General features: G+C 30.6%; 1 protein-coding gene across 1 annotated transcript; it reads left to right on the forward strand.

Moving 5' to 3' along the window:
• The first annotated feature begins 9,829 nt into the window (after window positions 1-9,829).
• Window positions 9,830-17,982, forward strand: LOC145844883 (C4b-binding protein-like). The gene is made up of 11 exons (XM_082952303.1): window positions 9,830-9,854; window positions 11,168-11,347; window positions 13,585-13,761; window positions 14,077-14,274; window positions 14,597-14,776; window positions 15,059-15,265; window positions 15,506-15,679; window positions 16,140-16,349; window positions 16,739-16,915; window positions 17,238-17,376; window positions 17,868-17,982. The coding sequence occupies exons 1-11, from the start codon at window positions 9,830-9,832 to the stop codon at window positions 17,974-17,976; spliced, it is 1,776 nt and encodes a 591-aa protein (XP_082808429.1). The 3' UTR covers window positions 17,977-17,982.
• The last annotated feature ends 4,196 nt before the right edge of the window (window positions 17,983-22,178 follow it).

Genomic DNA, 22,178 nt, shown 5'->3' on the forward strand with positions numbered 1-22,178 from the left:
TAATATTATAAAGTAATTTTAGTTATAAACAATGAATTTGAAAAGCCTAGCTAAAAATAGTTACGTCATAAAGTATAAAAGTCTGTTTAGAAAAAGTTTGAAAAATAGAATTGCTTTTTTCCGGTGCATAACTTACTAAAAATATATAACAGAATGCATTTAATTTTGTTTAAATTTATTTAAGTACTTTCAAATAGGACTCGTCAGAAATTGTTTCCTACTGGATTGCAAAGAATACAAAATGAAATAAAATTATACTGCAGTTTAAAGTTTTAAGATATAAAATGACGTAATAATCAAAAGTTTAAAATTAAATAAGTTCTAATGCTAAACAAATTTGGTATACTAATAAAACTCGGTAGAATTAAAACAATCTAAATAAAGAAGTGATAAAAATTTTAAATTAAAACTATGCTTTAAAATAAAGTTTAACAAGAAACTAATTACTTTAAAATTACTAATATAAGGATTTAAAAAGTCTAGTTTGGTAAACGAACTTTTTCTGCTTACATAAACTGGGCCTTAAAGATTGAATACATAAGGCTTCCAGAATATGCAATTGAAAAGAGTTCTCCGCTCTCACTAAGACTGAAAAATTGTTCTTTTTATAATTTTTAACACACTCAGGATTGTCCAACAAATGTTGCCCAATCGCCGAGAAGTATTTTTTAGTTGGTTTCTCAGAACGGCCATCAAACCACTTTTTCAAGACTTTCGGAACATGTTGATCGATTCTTACATGGAACCTTTGAGATGTTTTTCCCACGTAGTCACTACCACAGTGACAACTAAATTTATAGATGATGTTACTTTTTTCATGGGTGGGAGAAACATCTTTGTAAATTCCATTTAGAGGTCGATCAGTATACAAAACTGTTCTTAAATGAACAGAGCTGAAAACTTGGCTTATTTCCTCTGAAATTTTCTTAGAAAACCTCTCAGAAATATTTCCAAGGTAAGGAAGTTTTAAGTATACTGGACACTTCTGAGGGCCAATCATTTTTAAAGCTGTTGAACTTCTAGCTCTTGTTATAACTCACAACGTACGAAACTGTATGGTCTTCCTAAAGTTCATAAAAATGATTGCCCTTTAAGGCCAATTTTATCAATGATAGGTTCGCCACAAAATGATTTGGCAAAATTCTTAGTAAAAACACTTGCACCAGTTTTACACAAATTTTCAAATTACTCTCTTAAAGATTCTTTCCAATTTATAGAAAAAATTAGTCTAATTCCTCGTTCCGAAGTCAAAAGTAGCTATATGATTTCATATGATATCAAAAGCTTGTTCACTAATATTCCAGTAGTGGAGGTTATTGAAATTTGCTTAAAGGTATTGTATCATTCCGATTTAAAACAACCTCAGATGCCGGAATTTGTGTGCAAAGAAATGTTACACATGGCTGTGCTAGGTGTTGAGTTTAGTTTTGATGGTAAAATGTATAAACAAATAGATGGGGTTGCAATGGGTTCACCTTTAGGTCCTATTTTGGCTAATATTTTTGTTGGTTACCTAGAAAGTAAGTTATTTTTGAACTGTAAAAGTCCTCTCATGTATCTTCAATACGTAGATGACACTTTTGTTATGTTTAAAAATAAACAAGAGAGCTCCAGTTTTCTTAATGATCTTAATAATCTTCACAAAAATCTTAGTTTTACAAAAGAAGAAGAACACAACAATTCGTTAAACTTTTTAGATGTTTGTGTCCAACGATCAGTTGAGGGGGAACTTTTAACTAAAATTCATCGTAAATTAAATTCAGAAGCATTACATGTTCCGTGGGCATCTTTTGGTCCAGTCAAACAGAAGTTAGGAGTTTTAACGGGTATGGTGAAGCGTTTCACCAGACTTTGTTCTCCTTGCTTTCTTGAAGGAGAGTTGAAAACACTTCAAAACACTTTCCTTTCGCTTGATTATCCAGGTAACTTAGTTTCAAAAGTTATAACAAGAGCTAGAAGTTCAACAGCTTTAAAAATGATTGGCCCTCAGAAGTGTCCAGTATACTTAAAACTTCCTTACCTTGGAAATATTTCTGAGAAGTTTTCTAAGAAAATTTCAGAGGAAATAAGCCAAGTTTTCAGCTCTGTTCATTTAAGAACAGTTTTGTATACTGATCGACCTCTAAATGGAATTTACAAAGATGTTTCTCCCACCCATGAAAAAAGTAACATCATCTATAAATTTAGTTGTCACTGTGGTAGTGACTACGTGGGAAAAACATCTCAAAGGTTCCATGTAAGAATCGATCAACATGTTCCGAAAGTCTTGAAAAAGTGGTTTGATGGCCGTTCTGAGAAACCAACTAAAAAATACTTCTCGGCGATTGGGCAACATTTGTTGGACAATCCTGAGTGTGTTAAAAATTATAAAAAGGACAATTTTTCAGTCTTAGTGAGAGCGGAGAACTCTTTTCAATTGCATATTCTGGAAGCCTTATGTATTCAATCTTTAAGGCCCAGTTTATGTAAGCAGAAAAAGTTCGTTTACCAAACTAGACTTTTTAAATCCTTATATTAGTAATTTTAAAGTAATTAGTTTCTTGTTAAACTTTATTTTTAAGCATAGTTTTAATTTAAAATTTTTATCGCTTCTTTATTTAGATTGTTTTAATTCTACCGAGTTTAATTAGTATACCAAATTTGTTTAGCATTAGAACTTATTTAATTTTAAACTTTTGATTATTACGTCATTTTATATCTTAAAACTTTAAATTGCAGTATAATTTTATTTCAATTTGTATTCTTTGCAATCCAGTAGGAAACAATTTCTGACGAGTCCTATTTGAAAGTACTTAAATAAATTTAAACAAAATGAAATGCATTCTGTTATATATTTTTAGTAAAAATAGAATTGAGTTGTACTGTACTAACTTGAAGTAATTTATAAGACAAAATTGCGAAAACAAAAACATTTAAAATTGTATAAATTTTTACCTGAAACCAGTGGCGTCGCGTGGTATTTTTTTTAGGTGGTGCAGAATTAAAAAAAAAATCCCCTACTTTAAAACTCTTTTTTATCTTAAATAAAGACTTTTTTCTATAACAATTACATTTAATTGCTAATGTGATTTCAGAAATTAAAAAAAAAAAAAAAACATTCATTTTTTTCGAAAAAAAAATTATTTAAGATAATAACTTTAAAAAAAGGTAAATACTTTGAAAATTAAAGTAAATATAGGAATATAAAAAAACAAATTAAGTAATTTAAAAGACTCAAAAAATGTTAGCTTACTTATGAATATTAATTTTTAAGAAGGCTTGAAAGTTTAAACTAACAGTATAAAATTTAAACAAAACAAATTTTTATTATATTAAAAAATACACCAACTTTATTAGTTCTTTTTTTGCCTCAACTTTATTTTAAAATTATTTGATTAAACATCATACTAAGAATGGTTATTTTACTATTATTTAACTTAACAAAATAATAAATGTCTTATTAGACTTGGCAAGAAAATTAAAAAGTCTACAAACAAAAAAAAAAGAAGTTTTTGTACAAACTCCAAGTTTATTTTAAGTAAAATTTATTTTATCAAGTAGAAAATAATTGCTTATTTACTGCTGAATATTGAAGAAAGTAAACGAGTATCAACTTATAACTAATTAAGATTTTTGATGTTTGAAAAAAAAAACAGCTTGACTACTAAGTTGAAAACACAAAAGTAAAATAAGCAAGCTCATAAATATCAAATTTTACGAAGTCTCTAACTTACAATTTAGATTAAACAGACTAATATTATAATAAGAAAATACAGCAAATGCAATAATATTTCTTTTAGCCTCAACTTTAGTTAAAAAATTTTAGATTAATTAAACATCAAACTATTTATAATTATTCTACTAACATTTAATTTAAATAAAAATTTAATTATACTTGGCAAGTAAATTAAAAAGTCTACAAACAAATAAAATGTTATGTACAAATTAAAATTTTTTAAAGAATAACTTACATTACTCAGTAAAGAAATTTAAAATACAATTAAGATATAAAAAAAAAATTGACAAAGTAAAAAACTCAAAAGTAAAACAAGCAAACTAAAAAACATTAAGTTTTACAAAGGCTCTAAAGTTAAAACTTAAAGTAGCTTACAGTTTAGATATAACAAACTTATATTTTAATAGAAAACACAGCAAGTATAATAATATTTCATTTTAGCTTCAACTTTACTTGAAAAATATAGGATAAAATACCAAACTAAAAATAATATTCTTACTTATTTTTAACTAAACAAAAAAAGGAATGCATAATGAAGCTTGGCAAATAAATTAAAAAGTCTACAAACAAAGAAAATTTTATGTACAATTTACAATTTTTTAAAGAAAAACTAAACTTGCATGGTACAAAAAATGGTTACTACTGAATGTCTACCTAAAAAAATGAATCTAAAGTTTTAACTTTGCAAACATAAATACTTAAACTCTTACTTTTCACCTTTGTAACTAAAATTCATTCTTCTCTCCTTTTGGTTGATAAATAAATCCATCACCTCTTCCTTGAAACTAGTAAAGTTTTTAAGTAAGTCCCTACCAATCGAAATAACACTTAAAGAATTTAACCTTGACTGACCCATGGTGTTTCTCAAAAATGTTTTGATCCTTTTCAAAGATGAAAATGTTCTTTCAGCTTCTAAACTAGCCATGGGACTAGTTATCAAAACCTAAGAAGCTTTGCAGTTTCGTTAAATATTTTAGTCAGGTAATGTTCTTCAAAATATAACAGTATTTTTACTAAACCATCCTGATGCATTTCTTTACGTGAATAAAATGTTTTCAGTTCTCTTTCTAACTGTTTATATTCAACAACAGGATAACACTTCTTCACTGTTTCTATTAGCTTTAAAGGAAAATAAGATTTATAAACAGTAAAATATTTTGCCAGAAACAACTGCAAAATTCTTAAATGGCCTGAAAACTTGAACCTTTCAGTTATGTTGAAGCTGACACTATCACAGACTTCTTTTGCTGAAGAAGAAGGCCTTTTTTTTAACATTCTCTGTACTACTTGAATTTCTTATAATGTTGACTGCAGCTTGAAATGTTTCCAAATGCTGTTTGGGGTTGGTCTACTCTGTTTCAATATAAGCTTTTCAGCCTCTGTTAACTTTGATAACTGGCATGATTTAAGCTTAGAAACTGTCCAATTTACTTGACTAGTGTTTTTCTGCATTTTCCTAGTTATAAAATCTATAAAAATAGCAATTACCTTGTTCAACAAAAAATTGTTTTAACTATACAGAGTAAACTAATAAACAATTTCAATATTAAAAAATAAAAAGCAAGGTTGCCACTCTTTGAGTCAAAAAACTGTCCTGAGTGACCTTGAGTCGCCCTGGGTCACCCTGTGTTTTTAAGAAAAAATCAAAATACCCTGAGTTTCCCTGAGATTTTTTAGAATTTGAAAAATCATTAATTTTCACTGAATACCCAGAGTGTGTGGCAATCCTAAATATAGCTAAAAAAAGATTAAAATAATTTCAAAATCAATAACTTCAAGGACATTTAGATATTTTTATTGAAAATATATTTTTATTATCAAGTTTGAAAACAACTAAATTTTTGCTACACCTGAAGATAAGCTTTGCTTTTAAGGGCATAGGGAGGATGAAACACTTTCTTCACAATTTGATCTTATTTTATGTAGTTTTTACTAAGCTACAAGATGCTTTTTACAGATTTAAAAAATATTTCTTTAGATATAGCCGGTCAAAGTCAAAGGCAACAGAAGGTTCCTTATGGGAGGCACAAACTAAAACAGTATTTAAAAAGTTTTTAACCCATCCCCCCTTTTAAGCCCTTAAAATCTACTTTAAAATTATTTAACTGAATATATTTTATACAGTTTTAATTTAACTACAAGTCATCTTTTATCAATATAAAAAATTCATATTAATTTTTGAGATATGGTAATTCACAGTCAGAGGTACAAAAGAATCCTTATTAATATAATTTAAACTCAAACAACAAATAAATCAAATCACTATAATCATACCTTTTTTTTATAAGTTGGACTCAAAATGTTTAGATGTTTCTTTAATAAAACAATTTGCTAAAATAGATATTTAAAACACTAAGAAAAAAAAATTATAACAAAAGTAATTTTTTTTTGTATGTCTTAAAATATATATTTATACTTGAAAATTTAAAACTTCTCTTCAACAAAAGTATAAAATTTCATAAAAATTAGGATGAAAAAGTTCGATAAAAATTGCTTTAAAAATTATGGAGAATATAGGTTTTTAGTAAAATTGTATTTTTTTGCTGTTTTGGTTTGCTCCTTGTATAATAAATCATTGTACTCTCTGGCTTTGACTGGTTGTATCTAAAAGTTAAATTTGAAATTTCAAGTTTATTAAAGAGTAACTATTAGCCTTCTGAAAAATTTAAATAAGAACAACATGAAAAAGAGCCTATATACCCCCCTAACCCCTCACTATTTTGCACATTTTTTTTTTACAAACATTAAGATTTTTATCAACTATTTTTCTAAATTTAAAGTTTTTTTGTTGGAGGTTTAAAATTCAATAGTTCTTTCAAGGTATCTTTTCTTTATTTAAATTTAATTTGTTTTTCATTTTGATGACAGTATTTTTCTCAGGAGCTCAACTTTTTTAAGTTTAGTTGGTGAGACTGTTAACTTTTCAAGAAATTTAAAGATAAAATATAAATATGTAACCATTATAGCAGTAAAAAAATTGGTTAGTTAGTTTTCATGTGGCCAAAGGGTAAAACACTTATTTTTAAATTTTAAATAAGCTTGTTATTCTCAGAGTAAAAAACTAAAACTGCTTTAGTCAGCCTGAGTATTTTTATAATTTGGTCTGTTTTAATTTATTTTGGGTCGTCTTGAGTTTTTTTTAAATTTCTAAGTTATCCTGATTATGAGGCAAGGTAACCATGTTTCAACAATTTTATCTAAAGTTTTTGCTTTGTTTATGAAAAAATTAAACAAAAGTCATATAATTAAAGTAGACTAAATTTTCCTAAAGTGTTAAACTACTCTAAGTAATCAAAGTTTCTAAGTTAAAGCTATTTACTTTATTTAAATATGTGACTGTTTCAATAATACCAATTTTTTTTAATATAAATCTAAATTATTTTACTGTAAGAGTAAACTAGAAGTTTATAATAAACTTCTTAACATTTGTTTTCAGAACTCAAATTTTACATTTAAATATAATTTAATTAAATATTTTATTAACTTTATGATAACAATAATCAGGTATAGTTGAGTTTATTGCAGATTAAAATAAAAAATCAAATTTTTAAGACTTTGGTGATTTAGGTTTTTTATCTATCTTTTTCAAAATATGTAATTTATAACAAGTTTTGTTCTTTTATTGTTTCGTTTTAATAGAAGTGATTTCTTAAATTTAAAAAATCATGTGGGTACATAAACTTAAGTTCAATCCTTTGCACTTTGCAGTAGCTTAGCTTTGTTTTTACTTTATGTTTACAATAGCTTGTAGATGATACTTAAGTCCTGTTTTAGGGAATTTTCAACTTAACTTACTTACCGCAAGATATTGATTTTGCGGTAATTCTTGAAGAAATTATGCTTTTTTGAGTTCATTTGCGGCAGTCAGCTAAGAGTTTGCGGCAGTGAAGTGGGCAAAATGGTCGTTTTCAAAATTGGAGTTTTAAAAGAGATTTTGTTCAAAAAAATAATGAAAACGTTATATATACTTTTTTTTTTCTTACAAAATTTCAAGGTGGTGCAGTTGCGGCAGTGCAACACCCCACGCGACGCCCCTGCCTGAAACTAAATTAAATAAAAAGCACATTAAAATATACGACAAAAACGACAACAAGTTATTTGTATTAACAAAAAAGATTGCTCAATTTACTGAAATGTAAAGAGTTTATTTAAATATGATTTAAATATTTTGTCATAATTTAAATACAATTTAGATTAAATTTAAATATTTTAATATTAGTAAAAAGTATTGTTTAGTAGTTAACAAAATTATGTGAAAATGGTTTTAAACTTTACTTCACAAATTACGGACTCAACGTCACTAACAGTTACTATAGTTTTAAAGTAATGATTAAGTTGTATTTCAAAACTATTTTCATTTAAAAGTGTATATTAGTTGGTCCTTTAAGTTTTTATTCAAAACTAGATCACTGTTATGGCAAAACATCCTTCTCAAAATGGAAAAACTCACAAGAGCAAAGGGAAAAGTTTGAAGAAAAACCCAGTTCATAAAAATGACCGAACACCGACAATAAATAAAAATTTAGGGAAAAGCAAAAGCCACAAAAGCATAGGCAAAAGTCATAAAAGTAACGGAAAAAGTCGCACATCCAAAGGCAAAAGTCCACACAAAACTATGAACCTTGAAAGTAACAATATAGAAGTAAAAAGGAAAAATTTCTTTATACGAAAATTTTACAACACCCTCACGCTTCTTATGTTGATTATGATTGGTTTGAGTGGCTCGACCATTGGTTTATTCTTTCGCTACGCTGGAAATACAAGTTAGAAATAGTTCACTTATTGTTTTTCTATTTAATGTTTAAACTTATGATTTGTTTTATTGATTTTTAAGATGGCCTTTTTTAAATTTAAAGAACCTAAATTAAACAATTGATTTCATAAAAAAGCATGAAAACCCAAAATTTTGCGTTGATTTTGACATGTTGAATTTAATTTGAAAAATCGATTTTTAGGTACTTTGTGTTTTCTTCGATATTTTAAGTTGGACTTAACGGTTTTAATTCAGCTAAGTTATTTAGAAAAGTTATACCGCCTTACATGTACTGAATTAAAATAGAGAAAAATTAGTGTTAATGAAACCAGAGGTTGTTGGTACGCCAACTTCCTAGGGTTTGTTTAGAAGAGTAGGGGGTTTAATGGTTGACTCATGGCTAAGAGGTCTTTGGCTCTGAATGCGAGCACTCTTAACCCGAGTTTGAAATATAGAGTCTGGAAGACACTCTGGATTTGGACTGACTCGTGACATAAGTTAAATTTACTTTAACAAAAACTATTTAACAATATATAATACAAAGCAGTTGGGATAAATTTACATACTAAAAACTTAAAAGTAAACCAATTTGCAACAAAACATAAAAAACTTAAAATGAATTAAATAGGTAAAATTAGACAAAAATTGCAATAAAAAGCTCAGGTTTAAAGAAATCAATAAAATTTTATAAACAATATTATCAAAAATCAAGAAAACACTTAAATTTGTCTAATGTCAATTTAAGTAACTTGGTTTTAAAAAAGTCAATAAAATTTTATAAATAGTATTATAAAGTTTCAACTAGCACACAGGAAAATGTGAATCTAGTGGATGAAAATCAACTCCACTCCAATTCTTTCCTCAGAACTCAGACTCCTGTCCCTGACAATGCCTTAGCTCACAGTAGTGAGTGATTCCTTAGAGTGATGACAGTTGTTATAGCAACCAATTAAATATTTCTTGTAGTATAACTTAAGGCAGTGCTTCTGAAATGGGACGCCTCTCAGGGGTTCCGCAAAGCCTTTCGAAATTTAAAAAAGAAACTTGAAAGAAAAAAAAACATAAATCATAAAACTTCAAAAAAAATGGAACACATAAAATGTAAAAACATATATAATTATAGCAGTCATTGATCTGCTTAGTGTGTATCTAGCGGTAGGACTTTTAATGGGTATTCATTATTAAAAGGTGTCCTGGTTGCGCAAATTTTTGAAAATTTTTTGAATTTCTATATTTATTCAAGTCATGAAAATACTGGTATTATCACTAAAGCCAACAATGTAGGAGCAATCAAAACAAATTCTAAATTTTTACACAATAAAACTAAATAAAAAATCTTTATCTATATAACTTATTTCTATATGGCTGTCGAAGGGGCGGACACTGGTTCGTCTCGTTGAGTTAAAGAAGCAGGTGTTCACCTTCCTTAAAGATGAAGGCTCAGAATTAGTGAAGTTCTTTGAAGATGATGTTTTTTTGGCCAGGCTAGCTTATCTCACCGATATTTTCGAAGAAGTGAACGCTTTGAACTTAAGCATGCAAGGGAAGCAAAATTCCATTTTAGTCATGACAGACAAGATTGAGGCGTTTGAAAATAGAATAAACTTTTGGAAGTAAAAGGTTAGCAATGGTAATTTTGCGATGTTTCACCGGTTTAATGTGGCCCATGAAAAATGCATAGAATTCAACTTCTCTGACGAAATATACAACCACCTTGATCTTTTGTGTATAAAGTTTCAACATTATCTTCCTGAAGCTGTTCGCATCGGAAATTTATGGATTTGAATCCTTTTACGTGTCATATTGCTTCAGAAGAAGTGAATATTCCTACAGATACAGAAAACGAATTGCTGCAACTATCTGAGATAGCAATTTAAAACTCAGTTTCAAAGGGAAGGAGCTTTTAGATTTTTGGATATATGCAATTTCAGAGTACTCCGTCTTAGCAAAGCGTGCAGTAAAATTTCTCTTACCATTCACCACCACTTATCTTTGAGAGTCCGACTTTTCGCATGTAACAAACATTAAAACGAAGCAAAGGAACTGTATGCTGACTCCAACCTTATCTGCCTGTCTCCGGGTCAGTCTATCCAAAATCCAGCCGCGCATTGACATGGTTGTTGCTAAGAGACAAGTTCAAGTTTCGCACTAAATATTTTTTACTTATTTTTCGTTAGGCATCTTACCCGTTTATTACAGTAATCTGTGAATTCGATTAGGTTCATGTTCATATCGTTATTGTTTGTAGCTCTTATTTTGTTTTTATTATGCAAGGAAAGATTTTTATGACGTTGTGATTAATCATGTTCGTTTTCGTTTATTTATTATAGAATCATAAAATACCTATTGCTACTGGCGCACTTTGAATTTGACTCGACTTAATACTATTAAAATTGGTATGATTTCTAACAATGATATAGTTTTGCTAAAAAAATTCGTTCACTGAAATTCTTTTGTTTTTACCAGGAAATATTATATTATACACTTTATGTAAAATTAAATTAGAGGTTCCGCGGAAAAGTTGAACTTTGGAAAAGGGTTCCGCCACTTGAAAAAGGTTCAGAAGCACTGACTTAAGGCATCTCATTTGTTGTTGTTTATAGCTTGCCCAGTTTATAAGGTGTTTCCAATTGAAAAATAGAATAACACAAGTAAATAATGTTCCGTTACAATAACAAATAAATATACAATTATTTTAGGCTGTGATTTTCCGAAGTTTGAAAACTACCTGATTCCAGAAAATAATATATTTGATGGTGAAAAAGTAACATTATCTTGCAAGCCAGGCTACTACATTGAAACGAGAGACATTTCTAGAAATTGTACAAATTTCAAATTAGTACCCGACTTCTTTGTTAGTCCTGCAAAATGCCTGACAGGTTAATATTTACTACTTACGCTTTTGAATTTTAACGTATTATTTATTATTAGTATACAGTTGTTTATAAATTGCAAAAACCTTGACAAGCTGTATTAACAGGTAACTAAATTACCTTTAAAAGTTTTAGGAACCTTATATTTTTAAGTGAAAATATTTTATCACTAAAATAAACTTTTTGTATTTTTTTTACTTTCAACAGCTGAAAATGAACTACATTTGTTTTTTAATAAGTTTTTAATGACGTTTCTTAACAATTCTAAAACCTATAAAGTCTTGTTTTATTCATAGCTAATACAAATTTGACTTCGATTTCAAAAAATGTTTAAAATACAAAACATAAACTTAAAAACGTCTTTAACCTTAACCAAAGCTAAAGTAATTCTACTTAAATCATGCAAATTGACGTTTTATAAAAATATGAGTCTACGAAGATTTTTACTCTTTTGATGTCGTAGCCATTGATCTAGATATTTAGCAAAATATCTGTTCTCCGAATCAAAAGTTAGATTTTAAAGGGTGATAGTAAAGCTGAAACCTTAGCATGCTGATGAAAACTGACGCAAAATTCTTGGAAGATTTTGGGCAGAATCCGAGTTTAGCATCGTCAGTAAGTAGAAGATTTCGTGATGTGAGGTTTTTCCTTTCGCTTTGCTCTCAGATGTGAAATATTAAAAAGGCGACTATCAGTTCTTGTTTGAGATTAACTCAATTAACTAGTTGAAAGTCTAAAACCATGACATAAAGTATTAAAATTAAAATTCAGAAAACAGTTGGAGCAACTATGCAGTATTGGTTTACCTAAGTGTTTTAAAATCAACTAGAAATGCCCTACTGGTTGATGTGAGGCCCTACAATATTAAAAATACTTAAATGATATCCAATTTTTGATAAAATGGCCATCAACCGTTTTATACTTACTAAACTTTAGTTGAGTAGAGAATTTAGAAACTTTAGTAAAGTTAACGAAAGTTACGTGCAAAGTAATGCGCTGTTCTTGCGCGTACAAAGAAAGACATATCAAAAACAGATCGTTATACTTAATACATTAACCAACACTGCGTCTCCAGGTTTTAACCAGTTTCTTAATTAGAGAATGAACTATGCGCACCATATTTACTATAGATTTAAAGAAAGGTGATTTCCCTTTTTCGGTTATTGTAACCCTTCCCTAACGCTTGATGTTTTATTGGTAATTTTAGCCCCACGCATGTCACCAAACCTTTTTTCCAACACTTGACTTATTAAGGGTGAAGCATGTTGGATGGTATGCTTTTAAAGGAGCCATCTCATTGACAGCTTTTCTGAGAACTTCAAGGGTTCGTCCGCTGTACAGGTCATCCATCTATGCTTGTGGTTAAACGCGTTGTCAGTGAAAATATTTCTTAATAAACTGATTTAGTGCGTCGCCCCTTTCGGTAGTAGCTTGAATATGAGCGCTAGTTTCAAACAAAACTGGTTAGCTCATTTCCTTGCTGTCAAAAAAGAATTTCTAGCTTCATGTAGCTATTAAACGCGTGTACTACTTGTGTCAAATTGATGGTAACACGAGCTTGTCCCTTAATTTTTATAAGAATGAACGATGGTTTCTTCTAGCCAGTGATTGTCTGTACGTTTTTATTTTCAAGAGCGGCATACACAAGAAAAAGGAGAATATTTCATCAGAGCTGAGAGTTTCTATATATTATGCCTATCATGTCTTGTGTCATTACCAAATCTTTACAAGCAATACTTTAAAATGTGCTTTTTTCGGCTTCTGAATACAGTTGTCATTTTAGTTGCTGTCCTTTATTTTTTGCAGTTGAGTTTGCTGTTTAAGTCGTGAGTCATCTTGCCCTCGCAACGGAACCTAACATTCCACAACGAAAAGTTGCTCAACGAAGTAGCAAGACTTTTACGGTACAGATTCATAGTTGTCACAGGATCTGCCGGAATGAGTCTGAGTACTGTGCAAAACCGCATACGCGGCTCAAGCTAAGGCTTTGTTGTCAGAGTTCCGCATTTTCTAGATCTAGAAGGGCTGAAGAACAAGTCTAAGGAGTTTAAACATTGTTAAATTTTTTAATGTATAAGTTCTCCTAAGATTTATTTTCGGAGACAAATTTTAACCAATACAGTTGTTGAGGTAGCAGTTGTCAAACTTTTTAAATTGTAAGTTTTTATCCGACTCATAAAGAGAAACTTTTAAATATTGCATATTTTTAATAAAAATCGAACATTATTTAAACTTTCTCAAAGGTTGTCCGGTGCCGTATTACTCTCATCAGAGTGGGCCGTATCGAGTGGTGGAAGGGGGAGAATGGACCGCAGGGTGCATCAACGGCTTCAAAGTTTCAACTAAAGTTCCTGTGAGAAAGTGCATCGACAACAAGGTGCAACCGACGCTAGAAAGCCAACCTGTGTCCTGCATCAAAGGTTTTTGTTTCATCTAATGATTCAGTAATTTAAACACTTAATAAATTTAAAAGCAAACTATTTTACTTAAAGTATTTTAAGTAGGTTTTTTCGGTAGATTTTCTATATTGGTTTAAATGCTTTAACTCGTACTTATATACAAACATTCCTAACTCAGAGCACTCAGTACGTTTTTTAGTTTTTTTCTTGTTTTTAAAGCTTGATTGTCTTATCATGTCTTAGTTCTAAAAAAAGTTTAAATTAAAGCCTGACCGATTTTGATAAACAGCTTTTAAAAAGTTCTTACAGTTTTTTACTAAGTATTATAATTTTTAGTTTGTGGAAGTCCACCGAAAATGTTGAACGGGCACCACTCGGGTCCGAGCTGGCCAAGCATCGGCACAATAATCAAGTATTCTTGCAACCGGGGATTTTTTTCTTACGGGCTCAATTCAAACGAGTTTGAGACCGAATGCCTGGAGGATCGGACTTACACCAAGTATTCCAAGCATTTAGCATCTTGTTATGAAATAAGTAAGACTTTTTTTTAAAAGTTCACTTTTAAGGGCTTGAATGCTAGATTGGTCTTGAAGCTGTATCTTACAAAAATTTATAGACTTTTTGAAATAGTTTGAGTATTATTATTTTACAGTATATGAGTTGATTATTAATATAATATAGTATATACACCGAGCATACGGACTTAATTAATATTGAAGTTTTAATAGTTTTAGTTAAAAATAAATTTCTAAGCATTTTAAAATACTTATCTTTTTTTCATGTATCTGTTTAACTTTGGTAATTTAGTATTACTATAATCTGAAAACGATTCAAAAGCCTCAACTATTTTCTTCAGATTGCAAAACTCCTCTACCGATAGCAAACGGAACTTACAACGAAACTCTGGTTGAATTTTACCGCATGGGTCAGATAATCAACGGGTTTCACTGCGATCCGGGGTTTCTACCTTTTCCCTCCGACGGTTTCATTGAATGCGGCCGCCACGGCTGGCTTCAAAACGCAACTTGCAAACTAGGTGTTAGAATATGTTTTCAGTTTTTTATTAAAGTTAGTTTTAGATTTATCTAATCTATTATTTACTTTAATATATGTCCACATACAACATTCAATGACGCATAAAGTTAGATTAACTTTTGAAACATTTTGATTTGTTGTTATGTAAAACCAATGCTGATTATTCAAAGTAAAGCTTTTGATTATCTCATACTAAAGGTTGTTAACACATTTGCTTGTTTTTCAAGTTACAGCGCAGTTTAACAAATTTTAAACCAAAATTTTATTTTAAATCACCGAACAGTCTGCTGGCCACCGCCTGAAATCCACAACGGAAGACATTTGGAAACTGACAACAGAAACCGCCCTTTTCCCAACACCACGGTCACGTACGCGTGCGACGAGGGCTACTTCGCTCACGGGCCGAATTCGCTGAGCTTGCAGACGGTTTGCCTGCAGGACCGCACCTACACCCTGCAAAAGGAGCAGCTTGCCACGTGCCGTAAGATTGGTCAGTTATTTGAGTGCTAATATACTGTAGTTACTTTAAAAATAAAAACAACAAACACTGAAATATTGAAACTTTATTTAGTTCGACCTGTGTTGATGATTAAAACACTAACAAGAACTAAAAAATTTAAAAGTGCAACTAATTACTAAAACAAAAAATTAAAACCTACCAAACGATCAAAACTACATGAGTATCCGGTCCCTGTTTTTAGTAAATTTTAACAAAGCACTGTTGTCGCAGCATGCACGAAGCCCCACCCGCTTTCGAACGGATTTTTCAACGAGTCGCTGGCCGACTACTACATTGAGGGCGTCGTTTTGTTCTTCGAATGCGACTCGACCCTGCACGACGCTGAACCCCGGTACAGCCTGTCAGCGAGCAAGCACCAAGGCGAGATCAGGTGCGGGGAGGACGGTTGGCTGGAACCTCACTTTTGTCACCCTGGTTGGCTTATTAGAAAATAGTTGACTGTAAGCTAGTAGCTATTTGTTTTCTGTAGTATAGCTTTTGTGTTTGTGTTACAGTCAAAATTTAGCTGACAATAGATGGAATAGAAGACTTGAAAGTAAATTTAGTTGGCTGAATTTTTTAGTGCTCAGTTTGCTGTCAGGTTTTAATAATCTGAGTTTTAGCAACTACCAGATAGTAATCACAGAGAAAAAAGATAAGTAATTAAATTATGCCTAAAATATTTTTAAAATATCTAAGCCAAGGATGAAGTTGTAGAAGTAGTTCACACTTAAACCAAAGTTTTGATTAATCAATATATTTTGTTTATTGTTTTTACTTATGCAGTTAACCTTTAAGTTATTTGTTCACTTTGATCCTTCTAAACTAAAACTACCAGCAAAAACGACTAAATTAAACTCATCAGTTTGCGAGCTGCCACCAACAGTTGAGCTCGCCACCCACGACTTCACACCGGTCAACAATCACCGCAGGGTCGACAGAGGCACCATGGTGAGGTACGAGTGCGGTTGGGGCAACCACGCGGTGGCGCGCAAGGAACGGACCGAGACGAAGTGCTTGGCCGACGGAAGCTACTCTTACACCGCGTCGACTCTCGTGCGATGTGCAAGGACTCGTTAGTAGTGATGAATTTTTGTTTTGTAAGCTAAATCTTTTTTTTTGATTTAAATATTTAACTTTTACAAACATAAAAAGTAAGTTCTAATATAGACAAAATTTACAATAAGTCAAACTCAGTAAAACAATTTTTAGATTCTTTTTAGAAACCAAACTATAATTTTACTATACAATGACATGTTTAAAAGGTATCATTCCTGTTAAAAACTAAACATTTTGAACTCAATAACTAAATGACATAAAAAAGAAAAGTAAAAATGCATGAAAACTAATCTCTTGCAAAGATCACCATAAATAAAGCTATCATTGAGTTTCATTATTAAAAATACTCGTTCTTTTATCATTCGCATAGCTTTAAAACTATGCCAACTTTTTCCTTTTACTTAGACTGCCGGAGACCGCGAAGTCTGGCCAACGGAGTTTACTTTGTTGCGTTGCGCGACAAGTACACTGAAGGCGACTCGGTTGAGTTCAAGTGCAACAACGGGTACGCTTCCAACGTCGCAGACGGTCTGCTCGTTTGCACGCCTAGCGGGTGGGAGGAAGAACCCAGTTGCGCCATAGGTTTGTCACTTGTATAAACAAAAATGCTTAAAATTTTTTTTTTGATTATTTGTAGATATCTTAATACGTTGTTCAGAAACCGTAGCCGAGTTTTGCAAACTGCTATAGTTGTTAATAAAGATGTAGGGACTTACATGAAGTATCTTGAGCAAAAAACCTACGTAACTTATGAAGAAAATTGTTTACATTTTTAAAGATTCACCTACTTTCATTTTATATTTCCTTATGTTATTTTTGTTTGTTTAATTTTAACAACTAAAATACAAACTGTTCAGCGTGCGGACATGCAAGTTATAAATCGAAAGCCACTTACAATTACCAGTACGATTTCGCCACCGACTCTATGGTGGCCATTTACAAGTGCCAAAGCGGCTACAGCCTCCTGCCGAGCAACCAGGACAGAACCAGGTGCGACATGAAACGGGGACGTTGGCAGGGAACGGTCGGCACCTGTTACACAAGTCAGTGTTTGTTTAGATTAAGTTTTTGCATGTCCAATGTTAATTTGTGCTCCGAGGAACTCTAGTTTCACGTTGAAATTCCAAAGCAATGATTTTTGTTCAATCTACAATGTTTTGTTGTAAAAACAAATTTCATATGTTGTTTGCATTCAAGTCATATTATAATAGTATTTTGTTGTATTTAAACTAGGTTAAAAGTGCTCTTTATTTTATAGACAATGTAAACAACATGTACATCGTATAAAACAGACGCTACTTAAGGAAGGCTTGATGCATAAAGTTTTAATGCACGAAAAAAACTTGTGAAGTAGTGTCTGTGTTATATGAAATAAACAAACTATGCATATACCATTTTTGAATACGAAAATATAGATCAAGATTTTTTTGCAAAAAACTTGGTGAACAGTGGACGTATAAAAGCTGCAAATACGTGGTTGTCAAACACTGTAAACATGTAAAAAGTATGTCAAAACAAACATTCAAACAAACAGCGGTCCGGTGTTCGCACCCTGCAGCGACGCTGAGGCCTCGCTACGCCAACGGGTACACACAATGGAAGTACGAAGGTCAGTTTCTCCCGGGTACGAGGTACGTCATTAACTGCCGGTACGGATACTGCATGATGCCCAAGCAATTGAAACACTACGAGTGCGGGACGGACGGCAGATGGCGCCCCAACGTCTATGATCGAGTGGACGAATTTTTCGGCCGAGGTAGTACGGGTCCGTTTTGCGCCTGGGGTGAGTGCAAATAATACTTGTTTTTTTTTTGAGTCTCTTTGTTTTCCATGTAAAACTCCAGGAAAACTGTTGATTATACCTTGAAAATTGTTACAGAGACTTTGTTCACGAACAAAGATTTACTTATACAAAACACTGCTTAAACTTAACTACTGATTAACAGTTTTGTTGACAAACAAAATTCTTCACAATAGATCACGGTTGTTACGAGATTTACGAAAGGGGAGCACTGAATACCATATACGGGTTCGATTACAGTTATAATTTTTGCACGGAAATAGGAGAGACTTTCCCGGACAAGTCGCTAAGCAACCGCAACCGAAAGTTTGTTAACAGAAATACGCTTATTATTTTTTGTATCAGATAATTTTGAAGTTTTACATATTTATTACCTGTATTAAATTTTTTTTTTTTTCAGAACACTGAACTAGTTTATATAGACACACTTGCGCATTTGACAAAAACCACCACTAACTAAAACATAACTTTCTTCATGCTTTTTATTCTAAACAGATGGTTTGACGACAGAATACCGAAGAGGACGGCGATATGGCTGAACGTTCAAGACGCCGACCTCGTCTGGTACAGCAACTTGTACCCAAGAAACTGGCGCTTCAAAAGCGACAACCGCCCCTGGAACGAAAAATTTCCGTGGTGCCAAGGCATGACAACTCAAACTTTTATAAAACAAATTAATTTGCACATCTTTAACTAAGATACTGTATCTATAAAACTTATTTTTGGAAAAAATATCAAAAACGTTCTTGAGGCATTTTTAATGATGTTTTGATAGTTGAACAAAAATAAAGTAGTGATAAAAAAGAAAGCTCCAAGTAAACAAAATATACTGCATTTTAGGCCAACCAAACAACAACAACAAAGGCGATTTCGAGCCTTACTTAGCTTTGACCAGATTGAACCCTTGGAGCAAGGGAATATTGTGCATAGAGGACAGGCATTATGAAAGAAACGGTGCGTCGGTGTGGTGCGAGAGAAGGTGCAAGTGCTGCTGCAGCTACTACCGTAGAACTCCATAGCTCAATAAACGTGATGAGATTGAAAATTTTGTGTGTTTTTTCTTTAAATGCTGAAGGTACTGATTTGTAGGGACGGCGATATAGTGACTTACGATTTTCTTGTACCGTACACAAAAACTAGACTTCAGTATACTCGATTACATCAAAATATAAATTATTGTAACTAAAACTGACAATTTAGTTAAATTGCTTAAATTTTTCTCTATGTTCCTGCTTTTATTTGTACTATATGCAGTTAGTGGCGTTGCGTTGTTTTTTTGTTAGGTGGTACGGTAAATTTAAAAGGTATCCCCAAGCTTGAAACTTTTTTTATCAACTTAACTGTGCGAGTTGTGTGTTGTTTTGTTGTAATTAGAATTCGAATTTACATTTATTTACTTTACTTAAATTATTGTGAGACTAGCATCAAAAAATAAATGAAGAAAAGTACAAGATGTAGCATATTCAAAAAAGCTTGATTAATAACGGTGCTGCTTTGGAAAAACTTCCTTTGCCACAAAATAGGTTGGGCTTAAAACTGCTAGGCTTAAAATATTTGAATGTTTCGTAATTCTTGATTTAATTCTCTACAACATAAATGTAAATTTATATTTAAATTTACAAAACTTTTAAGGTAGTTCACAGTTAAAAAATATAAAGTTTAGTTTAATTATTATTTATCGACTAAAATGTTTTGAATAAATAATTTAAACTTAGATATATGTTCAAATACAAAAAGCTCATTTTGGTTATTATTTAGCTTAATTTAGACTGCTAAATTTATTTTGTAACTGAAGTTTAATTTGAAAATTTGTTATGTCTTATCTAACACGTGTTTTATTAAAGTCATTTCAGATAATGTTTAAATAAGTTTTATAAATTTTTACATAAGAAGTGTTGTATAATTTTAGTGTAAAATAAAAGTAGTTTTTTCCTTATAATTTGTTAATGTTATTATTTTATTTGTACAGGATCGTTTAATTTTAAGCAGAATTGTTATAATACGTGTTTATTTTATTTTGTTGTAATGCAAGCTTTCTTGCTTCTTATATTTAAATATTATAGTATTGACAAATTAGATGTAGAAAGTTATAAGATTTATTCATGCTAGATTTATTGTATCTTATTCTTAATTAATAACGGTACTGGACATTTGTTCTGGACATGACTTTAAACTGTATCCTGGTGTATGACTCGATAACCGAAAGGTTATTTTGTACACTAGGTCCTAGAACCAATTTTTGAGCGCTTTTTTTTTTGTACAATAATAAATGTACTCCTTAGAAAAAATTCTGTCACAAAATCGGGATCAAAATGGCAATTTAAGCCCTTAATAGTTTGAGTATGAAATTAGGGAACGGGTCTAAATTTCACGAAGACAAAATTGCACGAGGGGACTAAATTACACGAGAATAAAATTTCACGAGTGCACAAAACTGCACGAAGCCAAATTTGCACGAGGGCACGAAATTGCACGAGATAACAAAGTTGCACAAAGACAATTTTGTACCAAGGGTCTATTTTGCACGAGTAACAGTTTTGTACGGAGGGTTAATTTTGCACGAGTGAAATTTTTGAACGGAGAGTAAATTTTGCACAAAACAATACTAACTTAAAATAACTAAATAAAAAATAAAATCTTTATTTACTATAAACAAAATTAACAATACACATTTATTAGTGTAATTCATTTCAAATTTATTTGGTGTAGATTACTTTTATTTTAAATTTATCTTTTTTTTATTAAAATTAAGTTAATGTGTTTAAAAACTAATATAAACTAAAGTTTTAATTTAATAAAAATAAAACTAAAATTTATTAAAGAATAAACGTGTATTGATGTAAACTTAATTTAGATTAGAATTATAATAAACTTCAATATGAAACAAAACTAGTTTAGAAAAAATTATTAACGTAAAATGATACTCACATGGGTAAGTGTTAAAATTGCACGAGCGTACAAACTTGCATGAGAGGAAAAAAATTGCACGAAGATACTTTTGCACAGAAAAAAACGAGCCGGAGAAAATTTAGAGTCAATCAGATGAGTCGTGTGCAAAATAGTTAGGCAATTCTATTTTAAAAATAAATAAAGATAAATTTAGAAAGGAGAAAATCCGTCTGATGAAATTTTTATTGTGCATTGTATAGAAAGTTCTATTATGGCTGTGTAATTCCATAAACTGTATTTAAAATAGTTTTTGTTGTTTTATACTAAAGTTTTCATTGAGATGTTTTAGTTTACTTTTAAGTGTTTTATTATTTAAAGTTAAAGTTAACAATAATATGTAAAAACAAAACTTGGCCCCCGAGTACCTCCAGCCTGCCGACCCCTGAATTAGCTAATCAAAAATTATTTAAAAAAAATTGAATGGGTTACAACTCCAAGGATTTCATTTTAAACTAGGAAACTTTTGACCAAATCACATATTGTTTTTATTTTTTCAACATTAGAAAAACCGTGATTTTATACCTTTTTTTTTTCACATTGTAAAGTAATTGTTCACGTCTGATTTTAGTTTGTTTTCTTATACAACATTTATTTTTGAGATGAACTTAATTTTTATCCAATTTATTATAACATGAACTGTTTGACTAAGTAATTTAGTTGCATATCATTGAATATGCTTTTCTGTTATTAAGACAAGTTAATTACTAAAATCTATTATTACTTCATTTTTAGCCTCTTATGTTTAAAAGATGTCGTTATACATGTTAGCTTCACAATGTAGGGACAAACATTCACATTGTCAATAATAACAGAACTTAGTTTTTTTTTTAATTATTTAACTAAAAATTAAAGAACTGGATTACTTATTTTGATTTTGCAAAATGTTTTACTAGAATTTTTATTTGTTTGATAGTTTAAATAGTTATATGTACCTGAGAAAATTTTAGACAGTTATGTGGTAGAAAGTTTTTTATTTCCTTTAAATGTTTTATTAAAAGCTACCACAGAAAAGATGTTTTTGTTATACAAAAAAATTACGCAAACCCACAGAAAAAAGTCTAGGCACAGCCCTGATACAGGGTTAACAAATAGACC

Source organism: Thalia democratica, chromosome 9 (assembly GCF_965202585.1).
Source record: "Thalia democratica chromosome 9, ktThaDemo2.hap1.1, whole genome shotgun sequence".
NCBI lineage: Eukaryota > Metazoa > Chordata > Thaliacea > Salpida > Salpidae > Thalia > Thalia democratica.